Source organism: Cryphonectria parasitica (genome assembly GCF_011745365.1).
Source record: "Cryphonectria parasitica EP155 unplaced genomic scaffold M406scaffold_3, whole genome shotgun sequence".
NCBI lineage: Eukaryota > Fungi > Ascomycota > Sordariomycetes > Diaporthales > Cryphonectriaceae > Cryphonectria > Cryphonectria parasitica.
The window spans coordinates 2,305,912-2,323,774 of record NW_024468911.1 but is presented as its reverse complement, the minus strand read 5'-3'; the positions used below and the strand labels follow the sequence as shown (position 1 = coordinate 2,323,774).

At 52.6% G+C, this 17,863-nt stretch overlaps 9 protein-coding genes across 9 annotated transcripts; 6 read left to right on the top strand and 3 right to left on the bottom strand.

Annotated features, from left to right (window-relative positions):
- Positions 1-1,421: 1,421 nt before the first annotated feature.
- M406DRAFT_328413 (uncharacterized protein) lies at positions 1,422-2,213 on the top strand (the record flags this gene model as incomplete). The annotated part of the gene is made up of 1 exon (XM_040920327.1): positions 1,422-2,213. The coding sequence occupies one exon, from the start codon at positions 1,422-1,424 to the stop codon at positions 2,211-2,213; it is 792 nt and encodes a 263-aa protein (XP_040778290.1).
- Positions 2,214-3,018: 805 nt separating this feature from the next.
- Positions 3,019-4,087, top strand: M406DRAFT_274804 (NAD(P)-binding protein; the record flags this gene model as incomplete). Its single annotated transcript, XM_040918235.1, has 1 exon — positions 3,019-4,087. One exon carries the CDS (start codon positions 3,019-3,021, stop codon positions 3,916-3,918), a length of 900 nt encoding a protein of 299 aa, XP_040778289.1. The 3' UTR covers positions 3,919-4,087.
- Positions 4,088-4,287: 200 nt separating this feature from the next.
- On the bottom strand, positions 4,288-5,602 carry M406DRAFT_69482 (uncharacterized protein; the record flags this gene model as incomplete). The annotated part of the gene is made up of 2 exons (XM_040925276.1): positions 4,288-5,389; positions 5,472-5,602. 2 exons carry the CDS (start codon positions 5,600-5,602, stop codon positions 4,288-4,290), a joined length of 1,233 nt encoding a protein of 410 aa, XP_040778288.1.
- Positions 5,603-6,798: 1,196 nt separating this feature from the next.
- M406DRAFT_61258 (uncharacterized protein) lies at positions 6,799-7,499 on the top strand (the record flags this gene model as incomplete). Its single annotated transcript, XM_040924729.1, has 2 exons — positions 6,799-7,433; positions 7,472-7,499. The coding sequence occupies 2 exons, from the start codon at positions 6,799-6,801 to the stop codon at positions 7,497-7,499; spliced, it is 663 nt and encodes a 220-aa protein (XP_040778287.1).
- Positions 7,500-9,011: 1,512 nt separating this feature from the next.
- On the top strand, positions 9,012-9,776 carry M406DRAFT_328409 (uncharacterized protein; the record flags this gene model as incomplete). The annotated part of the gene is made up of 2 exons (XM_040920326.1): positions 9,012-9,539; positions 9,654-9,776. 2 exons carry the CDS (start codon positions 9,012-9,014, stop codon positions 9,774-9,776), a joined length of 651 nt encoding a protein of 216 aa, XP_040778286.1.
- Positions 9,777-10,230: 454 nt separating this feature from the next.
- M406DRAFT_39213 (uncharacterized protein) lies at positions 10,231-12,831 on the bottom strand (the record flags this gene model as incomplete). The annotated part of the gene is made up of 2 exons (XM_040924094.1): positions 10,231-10,551; positions 10,642-12,831. 2 exons carry the CDS (start codon positions 12,829-12,831, stop codon positions 10,231-10,233), a joined length of 2,511 nt encoding a protein of 836 aa, XP_040778285.1.
- A 701-nt stretch (positions 12,832-13,532) lies between these two features.
- Positions 13,533-14,909, top strand: M406DRAFT_355537 (uncharacterized protein). The gene is made up of 2 exons (XM_040923198.1): positions 13,533-13,774; positions 13,952-14,909. Exons 1-2 carry the CDS (start codon positions 13,635-13,637, stop codon positions 14,709-14,711), a joined length of 900 nt encoding a protein of 299 aa, XP_040778284.1. The 5' UTR covers positions 13,533-13,634; the 3' UTR covers positions 14,712-14,909.
- A 270-nt stretch (positions 14,910-15,179) lies between these two features.
- M406DRAFT_69477 (uncharacterized protein) lies at positions 15,180-15,872 on the bottom strand (the record flags this gene model as incomplete). The annotated part of the gene is made up of 3 exons (XM_040925275.1): positions 15,180-15,445; positions 15,528-15,656; positions 15,797-15,872. The coding sequence occupies 3 exons, from the start codon at positions 15,870-15,872 to the stop codon at positions 15,180-15,182; spliced, it is 471 nt and encodes a 156-aa protein (XP_040778283.1).
- A 1,289-nt stretch (positions 15,873-17,161) lies between these two features.
- On the top strand, positions 17,162-17,815 carry M406DRAFT_355536 (uncharacterized protein). The gene has a single exon (XM_040923197.1). The coding sequence runs from the start codon at positions 17,245-17,247 to the stop codon at positions 17,560-17,562; it is 318 nt and encodes a 105-aa protein (XP_040778282.1). The 5' UTR covers positions 17,162-17,244; the 3' UTR covers positions 17,563-17,815.
- Positions 17,816-17,863: the final 48 nt, after the last annotated feature.

The following is a 17,863-nucleotide window of genomic DNA, read 5'->3' as shown; positions in this document are numbered from 1 at the left end:
AGTCGACCTCATCGCAGAGGAACTCAAGGTTTCCAAAGACTACTGTGTGGTGTCCGGCCATGAAGTGGTTCTGAAACCAACCATGTGGTTGAACAGTTCTCACCCGGCCGAAGCGGCCTCAAGGTGGCCAGAAGTAGCAAATGTCTGGGGGCTGCAATAGACGAATAAAGTACCACCCGTCTGACTTTCGGCCCCCTTGGTCAGAAATTCGTGGCACAAACTTTCACTGCTGAAATGGTCGCTTTCTGGGTCACCTGATGGGTAATAAGCCCTTTGTTTCAATCATCCCCTGACATGGCCAACTAAAGTTTTGCCATCCAATTCCCACACTTGGTCTTACGGCCCTGTCAACTGGTCTGGGCCTGCCCTAGCAACGCAGCGACCACACCCTCAGATACTTGGTAATCAATGCTGAACCATTCTATCCAAGATGCAAAGAATTGAAATGACCATGTAAGTACGCCGGGATAGTTTTTCTCTCCTTTGAATTGATGCCGCGGCGGTCTCGATTCATTTTGTTTTCAGGTTCTAGCAATGACTCGAGAATCAGAGCCGAGAGGGAGGGAACCCTTGTACATAAAATGATTGGATAAAGACTTGTCTATAATCTCGAATTTTGTGGTCACCGCCGTGGACAGGTGAAAGCCATCCATCTGCTCGCAAGTATTGAGGTAAGTACTGACTGTCTGCTTGCCTACTTGAACGTGATGGACAGCGTATGGAACAGGAAGAAGGCAGGTACTAGCCACAAGCCGATGACACACTCGCTCTTATCTCAAGTTAAGAAGGCCTGTCGTTGTTGTTGACGAACCACTTGCATTTACTCCTTTCGCATAACTTCATTTCTGTTCTTATCACCTTGGAAGTCCTCACTGCCTGCACTCCCAGGCTATCAATTATCACAAACAAATTCTAGCCGTTGTCTACATATTAATGAACTCTTATATAACATGCTTTTAACAAGGCATATTCGCTCTATTCTCAGAGCCGCTTGGCCGGTCCATAACGGGTGCTCTAGTCGCTATTTCTAGCAGAGTCGGCTGCGGCAGCACCTCACGCCCACGGTCGATGTGCTCAGCATGTTGTTTGCAGTTTCCACTCTGGCTAGCATCTGGATGTTTCGTCACAAAATATGCGAAGCCCTCCATTTCGTCCGGCCTTCTAGCAGAGAGACGTCAGGAGAGAATGGGAAAACCCTGAAAGCTCGTCTTCTCGATACGCCTGGGCGGTACCGAGTCGAGGCAAAGGCGATACTGGAGACAGAATGCCCGGTCGATATCGATAACACGGCTGATCTCCTTTTTCGCTTCTGCAGTACATTCTGTGACAGCCTCCCCGGTGGCCATGTGCATCTTCTGGAAGTTTTTGCAGGATACCTGAAATTACGCGATAGTCCCTGTCGGGATGCTGCAGGAGACATCATGCACAGGGCGCACGACCAATTTCGGGCCATACCAGAGCTTGAAGAACTCAGTCAGTCCGTGATCGAGATGACGCAGTTGATTCTTGAAGAGATGGCTCAAAACCTCGCTATGCTTCCTTGTGGAGGCAGCCATGGGCAGGGCAAGTTGCTTCCAGAGCCCAAGTCAACTTCACGGGCAGACATCTACTTGGCCGCTCTGGACAGACGAATCGATCAGCTCGTGAAGCATCTCGCTGTATTGCCCGATTCTAACATCAACCTCTCGATGCTTCATGAGCTAGAAACCCACGTACAAGAGACCATGGATGAGATTTGGGCCCTGCGGAACGACGCATGGCAAGTTGTTATGAAGCAAGTGAGGAATCACTTGGCGAAGAACGGTGAGTTCAGGGCTATCGTCGAGGAGAACAAAGTCCTCTTCTTACAGACGCCACCAAAAGAAGTTATCGAGTTGATTATCATGGCCGGGAACTCGAATGATGCTGAGGTTCTGCGAGCTTCCGTCGATAAGCGGAAGCAGAGAAGAATCCAGGGCATTCGAATGGTCACGAAGCGATTTGACGAGGACCCTGACTTCCGCAAGCTGCTCCTTCATGGTCCAGGAGGCATGGACTTGACAGCTCGCATCAAATTGCTGCCAGACATGCTGGATCGGCAGACGGAAGAGGGCGACCGCTTCATTACCGAAGTTTTGTTCATGCTGCAGTGGCATTTTAGCAAGCAAAAGGAGATGGACTCAAATTCCCAACCGATTGACAGAGCGGCTAGGCAAGATAATCCCCAGGGATGATGACAGGTGATGCATTCAATGGTTCTTGGGTCCACATACTACCCAGTGTCAAGCCTGGGGAGCAGCAGTAGATAGCGTACCTTGATGAGTCAGCGCAGTGATGGAGTTCAATTTAGGTCGACTTGACCGCGTTGAGCCCAGTATGGAGTTGTACTATGGTCTCTGTGCATCTTCACTCTTTCCTGTGGGTGCTGGGTCGCGTCTGGAGTTGCAAAGGCGCTGATGCTAACTTGACAATTTCATTTGAGCGATTGAGACTGTTGCTCCAAGTTTATTAATCATTTTCCTGTTGAGAAATATCTGAGATGCCTCGACACACAATTCGTCCGTGGGGGTTTTTGTATGACGTCTCCGGATGATCAAGTAGCTGCCTTGTGGCTATTTTCCATCGTTGACCTGGTGTCCTTTTCGAAGACACTCAAGACAGACATTAATCACGGAATAATTTACAAGTCCTCCGATCAGATCAATCAATGGAATATCAATAATTTGTCTCACTAGTCAACACCTGTCCTAAGCCGCTTGTGACGACACTGTGCCTCGACCAAGCCGTAGGTGTCATCTCGACGTCACTACGTCATCCCAGACTGCACTGGGGGTGGACAAGATCCGCTTCCCCACGACGACATATAAATTCCACTCGACCAACAACACTGATAATCCTCAAAGATCCGTTCGTTCATCGACTCCAAAATTCAGTTCGTACTACCTATGCTCCAATTCTGTGGGCATTCTGACCCAGACGGCACACGCAAACCTTGGCCACACCTTCACCGGCGGCTCAACCTGACAGAACAAGAACACCATGGCGGAAACACACCACTTTGACGTTTCGAAACTCTTCACTGTCAAGGACTGGGTATGTGTCATCACAGGTGGCGGCAGCGGGATCGGCCTGATGGCAGCGCAGGCCCTCGCAGCCAACGGCGCCAAGGTCTACATCACAGGCCGACGCATGGAGGCCCTCGAGACAGCCGCGAAGCACCACAACCCTACTCTCTCGTCAGGCGGCAAGATCATCCCCCTAGGCCCCTGTGACGTGCGCAAGAAGGAGGACCTCGAGAAGATTGTGACGGAGCTGCGCACCACCCACGGAGAGACACACATCCACCTGCTGGTCTGCAACGCGGGCATCGCAGGCCCCAAGGCCGAGCCGGACGAGGAGGACGCCGAGGACCTGAAGAAGAAGCTGTGGGAGAAGGAGAGCGTGGAGGAGTGGCAGGACACATTCGAGACGGACGTCACGAGCGTGTACTTCACGACGGTGGCGTTCCTCCCGCTGCTGCAGGCGGGCATCCAGCCCGAGGGCCCGCTGGAGAAGTACGTGCCGAGCGTGATCACCATCTCGAGCATGTCGGGCCTGATGAGGCATGCCCAGGGCCACTTCTCGTACAATGCGGCCAAGGGCGCCACGGTGCACCTGTCGAAGCTAATGAGCGCAGAGTTTCAGCAGACGGGCGTGAGGGTCAACTCGATTGCGCCTGGGTACTTCCCTTCTGAGATGACGGCCAAGAGCTCGGATGAGAAGCAGAAGAGCCACCTGCCGCCCGAGAAGGTGGCCGAGAAGGGCCATGTGCCGGCCATGAGAGGCGGTCGGGATGAGGAGATGGGCATGTTGGTCTTGTTCCTGGCCAAGAACAGCTATGTCAATGGGGAGATCATTGCGATCGATGGTGGCGTGCTGAATGTTGTGTCTGGTCGCTGAGATGATGCTGTGGAAAATGAGACCTGTCCGGATGGTGTACCGGTATGCACGAGTCAAAATATTAAGTGGAAAATGGTGTGAATTCCTGGCGTATGGGCGTCATGTCTGTCTCTGGAAGGTTTCTCATGAGTATCAATCATGTATCAATACACGATAGGAAATTAAATCGCATTACTTTTACATGTACTTTACACACGCTCATTTTTCTTGCTCCCTCATTGGATCACCTCCATGCCATCACCAATTAATTAATTACGCCCCTAATCATCTATGCCTGTCTCGCCATCGCAAATTCATTGAATACTACCTCTGAGCCCTTTCTGCCCCTCAGAGTACCACTCTCCAATGAAGGTTTAGCATGAGGGTGGTTCATGATCTGCGTGCTGTGGGAGCCGCCACCGAGCCAGTCGACGAGTGTACTGACGCCGACACGTGCAGCGGAGCGAAGCCGACCCGTAAGCCAAGGCCGTCCCACGCCGTCACATAGTTCTTCAACATCGGCGATCCAAGCTCCCACAAGCCGATGCCATTATAAAAGACCCCGTCTTGCCAGTTGTTGACCACAGCCTGACAAATGTCATCCGTTCCAGGGTACGGGCCGAGATTGAACACGCTGCTCGGGATGGTGACGTTCATCTGCGTCTCGTCGCTGTCATATCCAAGCAGGAACGTAAGTTCCGCACCAGACTTGACAATTGCCTCCATGTCCTTACAGGAGCACCCCCATGTACCGACAGGATCAATCTGGTAGATCTTTGGGGAGATCTGGGCGTACAAGGCGGCAGCCGTCGCGTTGTCAGGGGCCATGATGAAGGACGTACCCGTGTCCAAGGCCTGGACTAGACTTTGCGGATATGGGGTCTTCGCACTCGACGACGAGGTGGTATTGGGGCTGTGGACTACCAGCTGCTGCCCGTTGATGAAGATGGTCTGCATATTCATGGTCCACTGCGAGTGAGTAGCAGATAGCTCCCGATTCAGAGAGAGCCAGACCGTTTCCACCTCGAGCTTGGACGTATCCTTAGTTCCCATGACAAGCTGTCCGCCCTTGAACTTGCCTGATGGCATGTACAGGATGAAGACTCCACTACTCAGCAGCGCTGCATTGTACAAGGCGTACTGGAACGACTCCGGCTGCGTACCGTTGAGGCCGAGGCCGAGTATTCCGTCGATCCCAGGCTGCGTCGTCATGGCTTCGTCTTCTTCATGGCACAGGAGGAATGTGAAGGATGGGGCGGTCAGCCCCTGCATGGACACATCGTCGACGGCCCAGCGGCACTGTGCGCCTTGGGGTTCTGCGAGGGGAACTGTGTCGCCGCCTGTGCTGAACCTGGGATTCGATTCACCAAGAGCCGACCAGGAGAAGGTAGAGGATGCCGTAGGGTCGAACTGCCTCTGGCTAGAAGGGCAGGTGGTGCAGTTAATCTCTGGGAGAATCAGGTTGTGTGAGCCGGTATCGATGAGGACCGTACTAGGAGACAGAGTGTATCACAGGCGTTAGTCTCCAACATGACTGGCAGCAACTATTGCCACAATTTTTTTTTTCAACTTACAAATTTCGTGGAGGCGTGCCGACCGAGATGGTTGTATACCACTGGAGATCGGTGTGCCCATTCTTGATCCAGTCCGTCAAGGGCGCATTGATGTAGGAGGCCTGAGAGGTAGAAGACACGGCCAAGGACATGATGGCGAAGATGAGGCGTCTCATGATGAGCACCTATTCAATCGAGGGACGTGCCGAGGGTTCGGATAATTGAGAAAAGAGGATTTTCCTGGCTATGATACAAAAGAGACTGAGTTTGAAAGATTGATGAACTCAGTGCAAATGAAAAGAGAGGAAGAAGCAATGATTTATGTTCGTGCCCATATTGAACGTTTTTGATATCTTGTCAATACGAACAGGGACATTGTGACAACCGGAACAATATCTGAGGCATCGCTTTCCACGAAGCCCTATCGGAAACCCAAGGGCCGTTCCACGCGAGGCTGTAAGACATTGTGTCAAGAGCACAAAGGTAACAGAAGCAATTCAGTACGACCGCCTTGCGTGACAGCCAATCAAATTCGTGGACGCTGTAGCACAATGCTCAGAGATAAAGAGGTACAATATCAAGTGATGGTGGATGGTGTTCACTAAAGCTACTGTACTCAATTCCTGCCAGGGCGACACGTAGAAACTCATAGTCTACAATTAATATTACAGGAGAGATGTTGGAGTGACCAGTCTCATCGGTCAGCCCGAGTGACATAACACGGCTCAGCAGCAGGTGTAGCCCAGCTGGACAAGTGTCCAAAGAGCAATTTAATACATGCTGTCAGGGCGTGAAGGGCCGACAAAATATGAGATACCTCAGCTGAAAGTTGGCATTCTGATGAAATCCGCAAGGTGGACAGCATTGATCTCGTGTTGAGGACCTCGACAAATAGAAGTCTCGGGCTTTAGATGATTGGTTGTATAGGGGCTTGCCCGGATAATCTGAAAAACTTGCCCTCTGATGTTCATTACCTTCTGAGAGGGAACTGAGATGGATGAGTGATGCTGGCCGCTAAGATAACACAGGCTGAGGCTCGCATGACAGACTGTAGTCCTTACTGGTAAGAAACGACAGGCATAGCCGAATTCTCCACTACGTCTATTCTTATATCAATAATCGAACATTCTCAGCAGGCTGTTGTTGCTCGGAACATTTGGGCGTCTGACATTTTCCCTATGAAGAGGGTTAGGGTTGATGGGTCGGCTGAGGTTTAATTCTGAAGCAGAAGTGGCGTCCAATGAATTCACTTGCCATGTACAACCAAGAAGTTTCCCCCCTGTGATAAAAGTCCTACCAGGTTCTCCAACACATTGTCTAAGTAAAGAAAGCTCTTGCTCTCGTTGTGATGGAAGAACTACCTTTGGAGCCGCACGGAATTCTCTGGCAGGAAGACTTTGTCTCGCCGCAGCATGAGGAAAAACTCGTGCAAATTTTCCACAACGAGCTCGAATGGCCTGACCGCACAGGGCGAATCTCCTTGCACTATGGCTATACCTTCGATTATAAGACCTTTGGCGTCGACCCAGACATCCCTTACAAGGAGTTCCCAAACTGGCTGAAACCACTCATCCCAACATACGAGGGCCGCCCTCCAGAGCAGGTCTGCCTGCAGTACTACCCACCAGGCGCGGGCATCCCGCCTCACGTCGACACCCACTCTGCCTATGACCAGCTCTACTCGCTGTCTCTGGGCTCACCTGTCTTGATGCAGTTTCGCAGGGGCGACCGCCGCGTCGACGTGGACCTCAAGCCGCGCAGTTTGATGAAGATGTCGGGCGACTCAAGGCTGCACTGGACGCATGGCATCAAGAAGCGCAAGACGGACACCCTCCCTGATGGTACGGTACGGACGCGTGAGGATAGGTGGAGCATCACATACCGGTGGCTGAGAGCTAGTGGTGAGTGCGAGTGTGGGAATCCCGAGCTCTGCGACACTGCTCAGCGACGCGGCGGCATCGAGAGGGAGTATCGATGGAAGACGTACGAGGAAGGAGATGCCAATGGTGCACCGCCGATAGGAGATGCGACTGGCGACAGCACCCTTGAAAACAGGGCCCCAACCGTGCGTTGAACCTTGTTTGGAAACACTTATCCTTCGTGACGGAACCTCAACCAAAGTTCTGCATTACTATAGTAACGTTGAAGAAACTGGACAACCTCAGCACCACCACAATGATGCGGGGCGGCTGGGCTACCGAACGAAACACTGGCTGCATCCGTTGCTGTCTTCAACTCGAGCCAAGACCGACGCTGAGATGTGCGCTGAACAGTTCGGAATCCGAGGGCCGGTACTCATCGCTTCCACGGGCTGAGCGGAAATTGGAAGCTGCGCTGCAATCGAAGAGGTGATTGACTCGGCTGCGAACCGCCAGAGACTTAAACTCTGTAAATGGACAAAGGGGCAATTCCCCTCGTCTGCCACACCTGACATTGACACATTCGCCCGTCCTCATGTCCGTGAGATCAATACCTCCGTTGGGGTTGATACAACTCAACCAATGAGAGTGGTGTCCATGAACCCCGGGGTCTTGCTCAGCGATGCGAAACAGCTGTCGAGCACGCACGCAGCTTGGCGAAACTACGAAACTTTGAATGGCGCAGGACCAAACCAACAAACACGGACTAGCCTTGCGAACATTTAGGGTTCTCAGAATGCGGCAAGTGATCGCATGGAAAAGCCTGCCTTGGCTGGAACCCCGGCCTGATTTATTTTTAAGGTTCAAACCGACCTCTTACCTACACATGTTTGCGCACAGACGAGATGTTGGGACAACTGCACCTTGGGCTTCCATTGATCTACGCAATTCAGACTAGAGCAACGCGGAACAATAAAATCTGGTCTGATCATGATCATTGATGGATGTCATCCAGCCGCCGTCATTCGGAGCATTATGGTGGGAAACATTTGCGAGCAAATTGAACCCAAAACAAGGCAGCGTGGAAGTTGGAAGATGAATATGAACTGATCCTGTAATTATCTGCGAGCGACCGCACAGGACGCCCTCGATACTTTTGTCTCACCTTTTCAAGCTGTTGCAATACCACACTACACAGAGGACTGAACTCTATGGCAAATACTACTCAACCTTCAATCTTGGAAGATGCCAAGTCTGGTTGCGAAGCTCATCAGTAACACAGGCTCTTTGGGATCCGATAGCTTAATTCGTGGGGAGGGGAAGGAGGAGGAGGAGGAGGAGGAGGAGGCGCAACTTGAGAAGAATGGTCATTGCGTTCAACTGACGTCGAGACCGAATGATGTGTATATATATGTGAAGTGCTCGCAGCAGACTTCAGTCGCAATCAGATGATGTGCCAGACTTGAATACATCTGTATTTCATCGCGTCTTTCTTATCCTTGTGTGTCTGGCTCCCTTACCTCCCAGCGAGCAGGCTCGTCTGGACAATATTGTCTTTATTATTGCCATTCCTGTCCATTTGCTGTTACTCATTCGGCATCCCATCAGCAACAAAAGCCACTCGACCCCTTTTCAAGATACCCTAATTCATATTCAGCATCAACATCCTCCTATTTTTTTTCTTTCTTTCTTTATTTTCATAATGCATTTCTCCAAGCTCCTCCAAGTCCTCCTGGCCGCCGTCTCGGCCTATGCCTATGCGGCCGGCCGGGACGACCACTTCGCCGCCGTCCGCCTAGCAGCCAGACAATCGTCGAACACCACCGCCCAAGAAACGACTTGTGCCCAGGCCTCCATCCTAGCCCAGGGCATCGCCCTGAACATAGCCAACCAGCAGGCGCAGGTCTCCATAGCCAACAAGATGACGCTCATCCTCACCGCCACCCCGCCTGTCGACCAGGCTGCCTGGGGCCAGGCACGCACCGCAATGCTGCAGGTCCTCAACAACGGCGTCAGCATCCGCAAGACGAACCAGGCCATCATGCCCGCCGGGAACGCCGCCACGCCGGGGCTGGGGGTCATCGCGAATGCGCAGATGGCCGAGCTGAGCCTCGCGGGCAACCTGACCATGACCGGCGTGGATGATGTCGAGGGTAACATGCAGCGTGTCACTGTGTTGCAGTCGGACTTTTCGGGGGGAATAATGCAGAACATGAAGAACATGGCTGACGTAAGTAGGCCCCTTTTTTTTCTTCCTTTTTTTTGTTTTTGTTTTAGTGCTTCTTTTGTGATTCTTGTTCTCTTCTCCCCTCTCTCGCCTTGGTTACTAAAAATCATGATATAGGCAATTGCGGCATGCGGTTCTGCGGCGACTACTACACCGGCGACCGCTGCGGCTGTTGCTGCGTCGTCGGATGCCTCTGCTACTGCTAGTGGAAGCAGCGTGACTCGTCGCAAGACGCGCTGATAGAGAGCTAAAAATAAGATCGTGAGCGGAAGACGAACGTGAGGGACCTGTAACTACTGTGCGTGTTCTTGTATTTCCGTGTGATGCGTCAGATCGAGATGACAGGATGGCGGATGGAAGAATATGTTGTCTATAGAAGATGTGGCTTCTAGGCGCCCCATTAGACATATCTCCTCTTGTTGCCCTCTAATGAATTGAAACGAATTATATTCCCAACCATGAATAATCCACGTTGAGCTTCTTGTGAATTGCTGTCTCTGATATGCAACATTGATAGGAAGAACAAGAGATGTGTCCAGCTATACGTCTCACGTAGCCAAACCAGAAGGAGACAGTGATACCACATTCGCATGCCGTCATACCTCATAAAACACATCAAGCATACTTCTTTCCTACTACCATCGGCGCGCCAGATTAATCAAGAACCGTGCCGCAACGGCTGGCCTTGGGGCCGTTAACCAAATGCCTCCTCTGCCGGCTGGAATACCTCCTCGACCCCTTCCGCCTCAACCGGGGTGATGGCTACTTCCAAGAGATCAGCTGCTCGGTCACAGGTGACCGGGTCGATTCCCGCCTCCAGAATCAGGTCCTCTTCAACGTAATTGAGACGCGACAACGCCAGCAGGTACTTCTGGGACGCGCCATGCGATGTTGACAGCTTGGCGCGCATGTCGATGTGTGCCGAGGTCGACGGGTCTGTCACCAGCGCGTGCAGCAGGAGGACGATGGAGGAGATGAGCGTGTATAGAAGCGGTGTGGGATTGGGATCAAGGGTCTCTTCACTGGTGGCTGAGAATGGGTTGGTGTTGGTGTCTTCAGCTGGTGGTCTGGTCGTCTCCTTGGGGACTTTGTAAATCATGTCTACATCTGCTGCCATTTCATTGGAGGCTTCTGCCGCCTCACCCTCGGAATCATCATCTGTTGGCTGGAAAAGCTTGACTGGTACGTCCATATTATACAGCGCATCAATAGCGCCGCACAATACATTCACCAGCCTTGGTATGGCGACGTCGCTGAATACCATCTGTTTTGCACCGAAGGGCGACTGCGCAAAGGCCATCAGCGTCCTCAAGGCCTCCAGCCGAACAAGGCACTGCCGATGTCCATAGGCCCCAGCCGAATCGGCGGGCGTCACCCACAGGTGAGGCATGTGCATGACCTTGCTCACGCGCTCAATGAGGGCCTGTGCCACGAAGACCGGATCACGAGCCTCTTTGCCTGTGATGGGACCGATGGAGTCGGGAAGACAGGATGTGCATAGTAGCCTGAGAATCCTGAGGAACTCGTCGTGCGGTTGTTTATGTGAGATCATGGCAAGCACGAAGTCTATCTCCACCATCTTCCAATAGAGTCTCTGTGGCGAGTCACGATCGGGGCCGAGGTCCAAAGGGTACTCGGGGTTGAGCAAATAGGAGTCGACACAGCCAAGAGCCGTAAGGTACATGAGCTGGAGGGTGCCTTCGGTATCGATATTGAGGATGAGGTGCGGAATCTTCTCGTCCAGGCTTGTGGAGAGGTCGCCGTTCACACTTTCGAATCGAGGGACCGCGAGAAGCAGGATGGTAGTCTGCGCCACAGGTATCAACGTCGAGGTGATGTAGGGCGCCACTGGTATTGTGTTGAGTTGTAAGATGAAGGTGACAAGCGATGCAAGGTCAAAGATGGGCTCATAGTATTTTTCTTTCAAGCATTGATCCCAGAGGTCAATGATCATGTTGCAAAAGTCGATAAGCAAGCGCAGAGGGTCTTGGGGATCGCCCAGAGAAGGTAGTTTCTGGAAAATGATGCCCGCAAAGGACTGGTCCGGATCTGACGGGAAGGTGTATCGAGCAAGCAGATCAAAAGTCAAGGGCTGGCCGTAGATGGCCCCGTGATCGAGAACCAGACGTAGAAGATCATAGGGCAGGGCAGTCGACCGGAGATTTGATCCAGGCGGCTGCGCACCGCCACCAGGAGGTGCTGGATCTACCATGGCCACATCGTCTTCCACCTCCAACGCTGTCACGGGGCTCTCTATTGCCGGTCGTTTCCTCTTGGCCCTACTGGGTGTCCTCTCTCCAGGCCCTGGGAAAGAGGCTGACTTTCCTTTGCCCTTGGCACCGCCTTGGGCCTTGGATGGGCTTGGCAGGATCTCTACATCGTCGAAACCGTCCGCAACGTTGTTGCGCACATTCGCCTTGTTCTTCTTGGGGGTTGACGTGCCGGCCTGCCCAGACTCTGAACGCTGCTTCTTGGACCGCTGCAGCTCCTCCCTCAGATCCTGGCGTGTGAACTGCAGCTCGGTCGCGGCAGTCTTCTCGTTCTGGATGGCAGCGTCCACAAGACGCTGTTGCTTTGCGAGTGCTTCAGCATTCTGTTTCTTCAGCCTCGAGAGCTCAGCCTCGTGGGTTGAAATGGACTTTTCGTACTTGGATCGGACGATGGAGACCTCTCCTCTGGCCGAGTTAAGGTCATTTTCGAGGGCCCGCAAACGTGCTTGAAGGGCTTCGACCAAGTTGTTCTGGCTCTGCGGTATGGCGCCGCCCCCGCCCTGCTGTTGCGGGCCTTGGGGATGCTGGTGTCCCGGGCGAAAGGAGGAGGACGAGGAGGTCGACTGAGGAGCACCGTATCGGTCTGGGCCGGGAAGTGGGGGAGGACCCATTCGTAGGGGCATATGGGGTCCGGGAGCAGCATATCGGCTGGAGGTAGGACCAGAGTTCCGTATTGTCGAATACTGTGTGGGAGGCTTTGCACCAGTAACGGGCTGCTGCTGCCATCGTGGCTGTTGGAAGCTCCGGCTCGGGAGCTGGCGCGCATCTTGGGCAAAGGGCGCGGCTGTGGAGCCTGTCTGTCTCTCGACAACTGGACGCACCGGCGCATTCGCAGACTCGTCTAAAACGAGCGCGTCGTCCAGGTCGTCGTCCTCCTCCAAACCGTAGTCGTCAATGTCCTTGAGAGCCTGCGACTGCGACTGATCGAACCTCTGCGCCTGGGTAAACTGGATAGCATGATTCTCAAGTTCCTGTAGCGTCGTATCGTTGAGTTCGTCGAACCCATCGTCTGAGAAGTCGTCCATGACCACCGCTGGGCCGGCGCCCCTGCGATGAGCCACCGGATCGTTGTTGTTTTGTCGCGGCGAAGCGCTGTGGTGCAACTTGGAAAGTGGATGTCGTTGTTCTGAAAATCAATCTACGCGCCTGATACCGCGTCATGCTCCCCGTAGCCAACACCTATCGGCGGTTGGTGGGGGGTTGCTTGGGCCCTTAATTACAGGGGTCCACCCCTACCGAGCTGGGGGTGCTGGGGACTTTGGGCTGCAGATATGCAGCACCTAATTCTGAAGTATTTTACACCGAGCTCATTAACTTCCATAAGCACAAGATATTTACAACCTCGTTGAGCCTGACAGACTTATTGATTTTATATTGATGGGATGGCTTGAGCATACATGTAGGTCACAGCTATGAAGCTCAAATGCGGAATGAAGCGGATAAATCTTCTGTAAAGAGCTGTCAAATTTCTTTAGAGAATAGCTTACTTTCCCCAAAGGTGTTAGATTATAAATTACGGAGGCCATAGCTTCCTTCTCTTCCCACAAAGGGTAAACTACAGTGATGAGCTTTGGGCGCTGCGGCCCTGAAAACCCGCTGTGGGTTCTATTTTCTTGCCGCACCGGCGCCGATTGCCACGTTTCCCAATTCGTTCGGTTCATCCATCCTTCGACCTTTCAGTGCTTCCTTTCTTTTTCTTCTTCTTCTTCCTTTGCGCCCTACTCCCCTTTTGCTTGCGTCCCATCGCCCGCCCAGATTGCCACAACATGAACCGGAGGAAGCCCTAGTTCACTTGGTCACCAGCTCCGGAGCAAGATCGCGACTGACCATGCAGACATTGCTGGGCCTCCTCCTCGCGCTGCTCTTTAGCGCAGTGGTGCAAGCGAGCTCGTCGCCGGCCAGCCAGCTCTCGCTTCCTTCATATCACTATGGCGCTGCTATTAGTGTTGAGTGCATGAACAGGAGCTCGTAAGTTCCCTCCACACCCTGGCGATAAGCCGCACACCCTCTGAGAGACAAGGAGACACTGGAAGTGGACGAGCCATATAAGGTTTGCGCGATCGCTCTTGCGCCTTGGGCCTTCTCATCTCTACTCTCCCTGGGACGACTGCGTACTGACTCCCCTTGGTTCCTCAACACCAACAGAGAGACTGGCGAACACATCGAGAACCCCGAGAACCACGAGATCCAATGGATCCCTTTCCCCGTGTGTGAAGAGACTGGGAAACCCCTCGAGTTCCACTACGGCATCGAGGGCGAGGTCAATTGCACCATCCCCATGGTCTCAGACCCCTTCTTCCACCTCCTTGAGTTCTACATCCACTCCGACGCCCCTCTGTCCTGCCGCCTCCCCGCCCGACCGGCCCCGCACATTGAGTATGTCGGCGAGCAGCCCGCCGAGCAGGAGTACATACCGCTGGTGTTCGCGCTCGCAGGGACGCTGCAGGCGAGCCACATGCACATCAGCACGCACCTGAACGTGCTGCTGCACAGCACCCCGAAGCACCACATCCACCCCCACGACAGCGGCGTGCTGGACTCGGGAATCGCGTACAGCACAAGCCCTCTGAGCCACATGGCCGGCAGCTGGACCCGCAAGCTGATCATCGGCGACCCTTTGCCCCTGAGCTTCAGCGTGCGCTGGTTCCCCACGCCGTCGCTGCCCAAGACGGAGGGCAAGATCGAGTGGCAGGGCATCGGCGGCCATATCTACACGAGCACCGTCTTCTACAGCCTCGTGTCATTCCTGGCCGGCGCGTGTATCACGGGCGTGTATTTCTTCGGTATCGTACTGCCCAGTCGGGTTAGAGGCCGCGCGCTGGGCGGTGCAACGCCGTTGGGATATGGACTCAACGGGGTGGGCAACGGGTGGGGGATACCAATGGCGAAGCGAAACGTAGACTGAGAAGCTTGAACGGAAAGCTCTGGTTTAGGAGGAAAGGATCTTGGGTGGTGTAATGATATTTACAAGCAGAGGGTTCATGTATACATTTACATATATATACTGAGCCTATCTATCTATGGGCAACGGTTAGATTGATACTCCAGGCGCTTAATGGTTTCTACTATGAGTACTCCAAATTCAGAATTGTATTTCGCAACGCCTTTTGAATCGACTCGTCCACGCCTCTATCCATTCGTCCGCCCACCCTACTGATTCTTCTTTATGGTTGAGTTCGCCGCCGAAACACGTGTATACAATCGCCAGTACATATCCACAAACATCAACAAGGCTATAATTCTCAGAAAATCAGCCCTTGCACATAGGGGCCTCCCCAAGCATAGACTAGGGCAGAGGGGGGGGGAAAAAGGGGGGGGGGCGCAACATCATTGTCATCAAAAAGAAAGAAGAGCAAGAGAAAAAAATCAAGAGCTACTCACGAAACGCAACCCACGGCCCCATCAGCTGGTAGAGGAAGGCATCCTTCTGCTCAGGAGTGAAGTCGCTCGGGTCGAGATACAGCGCGTGGTTCATGCACAACATGGTACTAAAGGCTGTCTCCACCGCATACACGAGGAGGAGGAGCTCGTGAGCGCCGGTCGTCGTGCCTTTGTTGAGGCGGTAGGCGGAGTACAGGGTGACGGGGAGCTGAAAGCCGAGCTCGATGGAGAAAAGGAAGGGCATGAAGTTGGGGGCCACTGTGAGGGCGGAGGGGAGAAAGAGTCAGTCCCATTGAGCTAAATGTGTGTGTTTCTGTTGGTGTGCTGCCATGCCACTTACTATGGTCCTGGATAAGAGGGTCATTGTATGTAGAGATGTCATGGTCTCTGAGTTGCTGGAGGAAGTGCAGTGGGCTTCCCTTGGGTTGGTACAGCCATGTTGGGTAGAAGTAGGGTACGCCATCGATGACTTGTGATATGAGAGAGAGTAAGTCTTAGTTACTGAAGTATGTGTTGCGCGTCATGGGCCTCAGAAACGCAGCAAGAGTGAGGCTGCGCTGCCTGGGAGAGGCCGCCTCGGGGAGATAGAATTGAGGTGGGACTGCTTACAGAGGATGATGAAGACTTGCAGGACAAACCACACAAGCCAGACCTTGTCTCGCCAGTTCTTTGGAGCGGTAGTCATTATGAATTACTTGAGTAGGGGAAGTATAAGATGATGTTGTTTTGAGAAGAAGAAAAAACCATCGGGGGAAATTTGAGCTTGTAGTTTGTCCAGGATGGTGTTCCCTAGTGATGTGGTCTGCCTCGCCAGTTGCTGATTGGCTTATGCGGAATAGGCGCTGTACAGGGGGCTTTCACAGGCGGGCCGAGAGCACTGGAGCAAGAAGATATCCTGTTGCTGCATGTATGAAATATTTCAAAATGTCCATGCCTGAAGTCCGATTCAACACTCAGAAATTATTCAAGCAAACAGTGACCTAATGTTGTGCAGATGTTACAGCGCTTATGCTTCTTGTGGTTGACAGAGGTAGATGCTGCAGCAGTTTCGCACATACAGCACGTGTAAACGTCACTAACAGCTGGCGGTAGAAAAAACCACATGCTTACCTACATCCAAGGCATGGGTCCGATCTTCTCACATTGACCAATGAAAAACTGATCGAAATATCACAGTAAGGAATTGCAAGATGAGAGATGATTGCCCTGGCCCATGTCCTGTCTGCAGAATTGCAAGATGAGAGATGATTGCCCTGGCCCATGTCCTGTCTGCAGCATCACAAGCATACCTTCAAGTCTTGGGTTGTTGAGCGATGTGTGAGCTACGATAAGTACATAGACATGTCATTGGATAGTTTTCAAGGAGACTATGGAAGGTTTCATTATGGGACTTTGAGAAAGGGTTTCCATTAAACTTCTTTGGGCGAGATCTGTCACTGTCTGAATCTCACCCTTCATGCCAAAGTCATTGGTCATCTCTATTTCGTTACTTCCCTTCACTGATAATCGTCGAGAGGAGAAAAGGTGTCTGTTTTATTTCTTTCTTTTTACCTTCCTTTGCTTTTTATCATTGTCTAATCTGTCCACTTATAAAATTCCGTTGAGTTCTTCATGCACATTGTCCCTACTTTTTACAGTCACGAGGTTGTCTCTAGACATTTGAACCCCTGTCCAAGCTTCTCGGCAGTGTATGGCGTCTGGAACATCCCAACATATCGATAGGTTCTTTACTTATCATCACTGTTTGCCCTGCTGCGTTGCAGCTCCAGGGCCCCAATTTTTGGCTCCAACATGCCATCACACTCTGCATCCTGACAAATTGAACTCCACCAGAGCGGGGTTGCGGGAAAAGCAACCTCGGGACGCACTAGTATAGCACTCGAAGGGAGAGATATAAAACAATCTCCACAGGCCCTGCCAACGTTTTCTATTCTCTTGGAACGAGTTCGACCTTTTGAAAGATATCGGAACAACAACACTGCAAAATTCAACAAGAATATCATCCACTCAATATCACCACCCACCACCACCACCACCACCACCACCAACTATACAAAATGTCTTCCTCCGCAACCGTCACCGTCCTCTACCCCGCCAAGGAGGGCTATACCTTCGACATGGACTATTACCTCAAGACACACATGCCCCTGGTGACCAGCAAGTGGACCTCCTTCGGCCTCAAGCAGTACTATGTGACCGACCTGCGGAACGAGGCGCAGCCTTACTCGGTGCAGGCCACCCTGATCTGGGACGACCTTGAGGGTTTCGCCAAGGGTGGTCAGGCGCACGGCGCCGAGGTCATGGGGGACATCAAGAACTTCTCCAGCGAGCAGCCCATCATTATCAAGGGTGGGGTCCTCGCGTCGAAGATCTAGAGATGAGTGGGAGGATGGTATTGGCTGAGCAGCCTTCTGCTGCCCCGGGGTGTGGGGGGAGTGCGCTCCACTGTCCTTCTTGTGTGACTGGTGTCGCAGATGTTTGGGAGAGCCGCGGTGGATGGTCAAACACGAGATCATGGCGCCATATGTTGTTGGCTTTCACGCTGGATCTTCGCGGTGGCTTGTGTGTTGACTTCTTCAGCTGCACCCTCATATGTCTCATTTGAAAACAGATCCTGCAAGATTTGCCAACCTTCAAGACCGTTCTTCTGTGACTTTGATGCTGAAATATCTCGTG

Coding starts and splice junctions, on each gene's coding strand:
- M406DRAFT_355536 (XM_040923197.1), top strand. CDS start 17,245: ATGTCTTCCTCCGCAACCGTCACCGTCCTCTACCCCGCCAAGGAGGGC.
- M406DRAFT_355537 (XM_040923198.1), top strand. CDS start 13,635: ATGCAGACATTGCTGGGCCTCCTCCTCGCGCTGCTCTTTAGCGCAGTG. Junction 13,775..13,951: donor GAGTGCATGAACAGGAGCTC/GTAAGTTCCCTC, acceptor CAACACCAACAG/AGAGACTGGCGAACACATCG.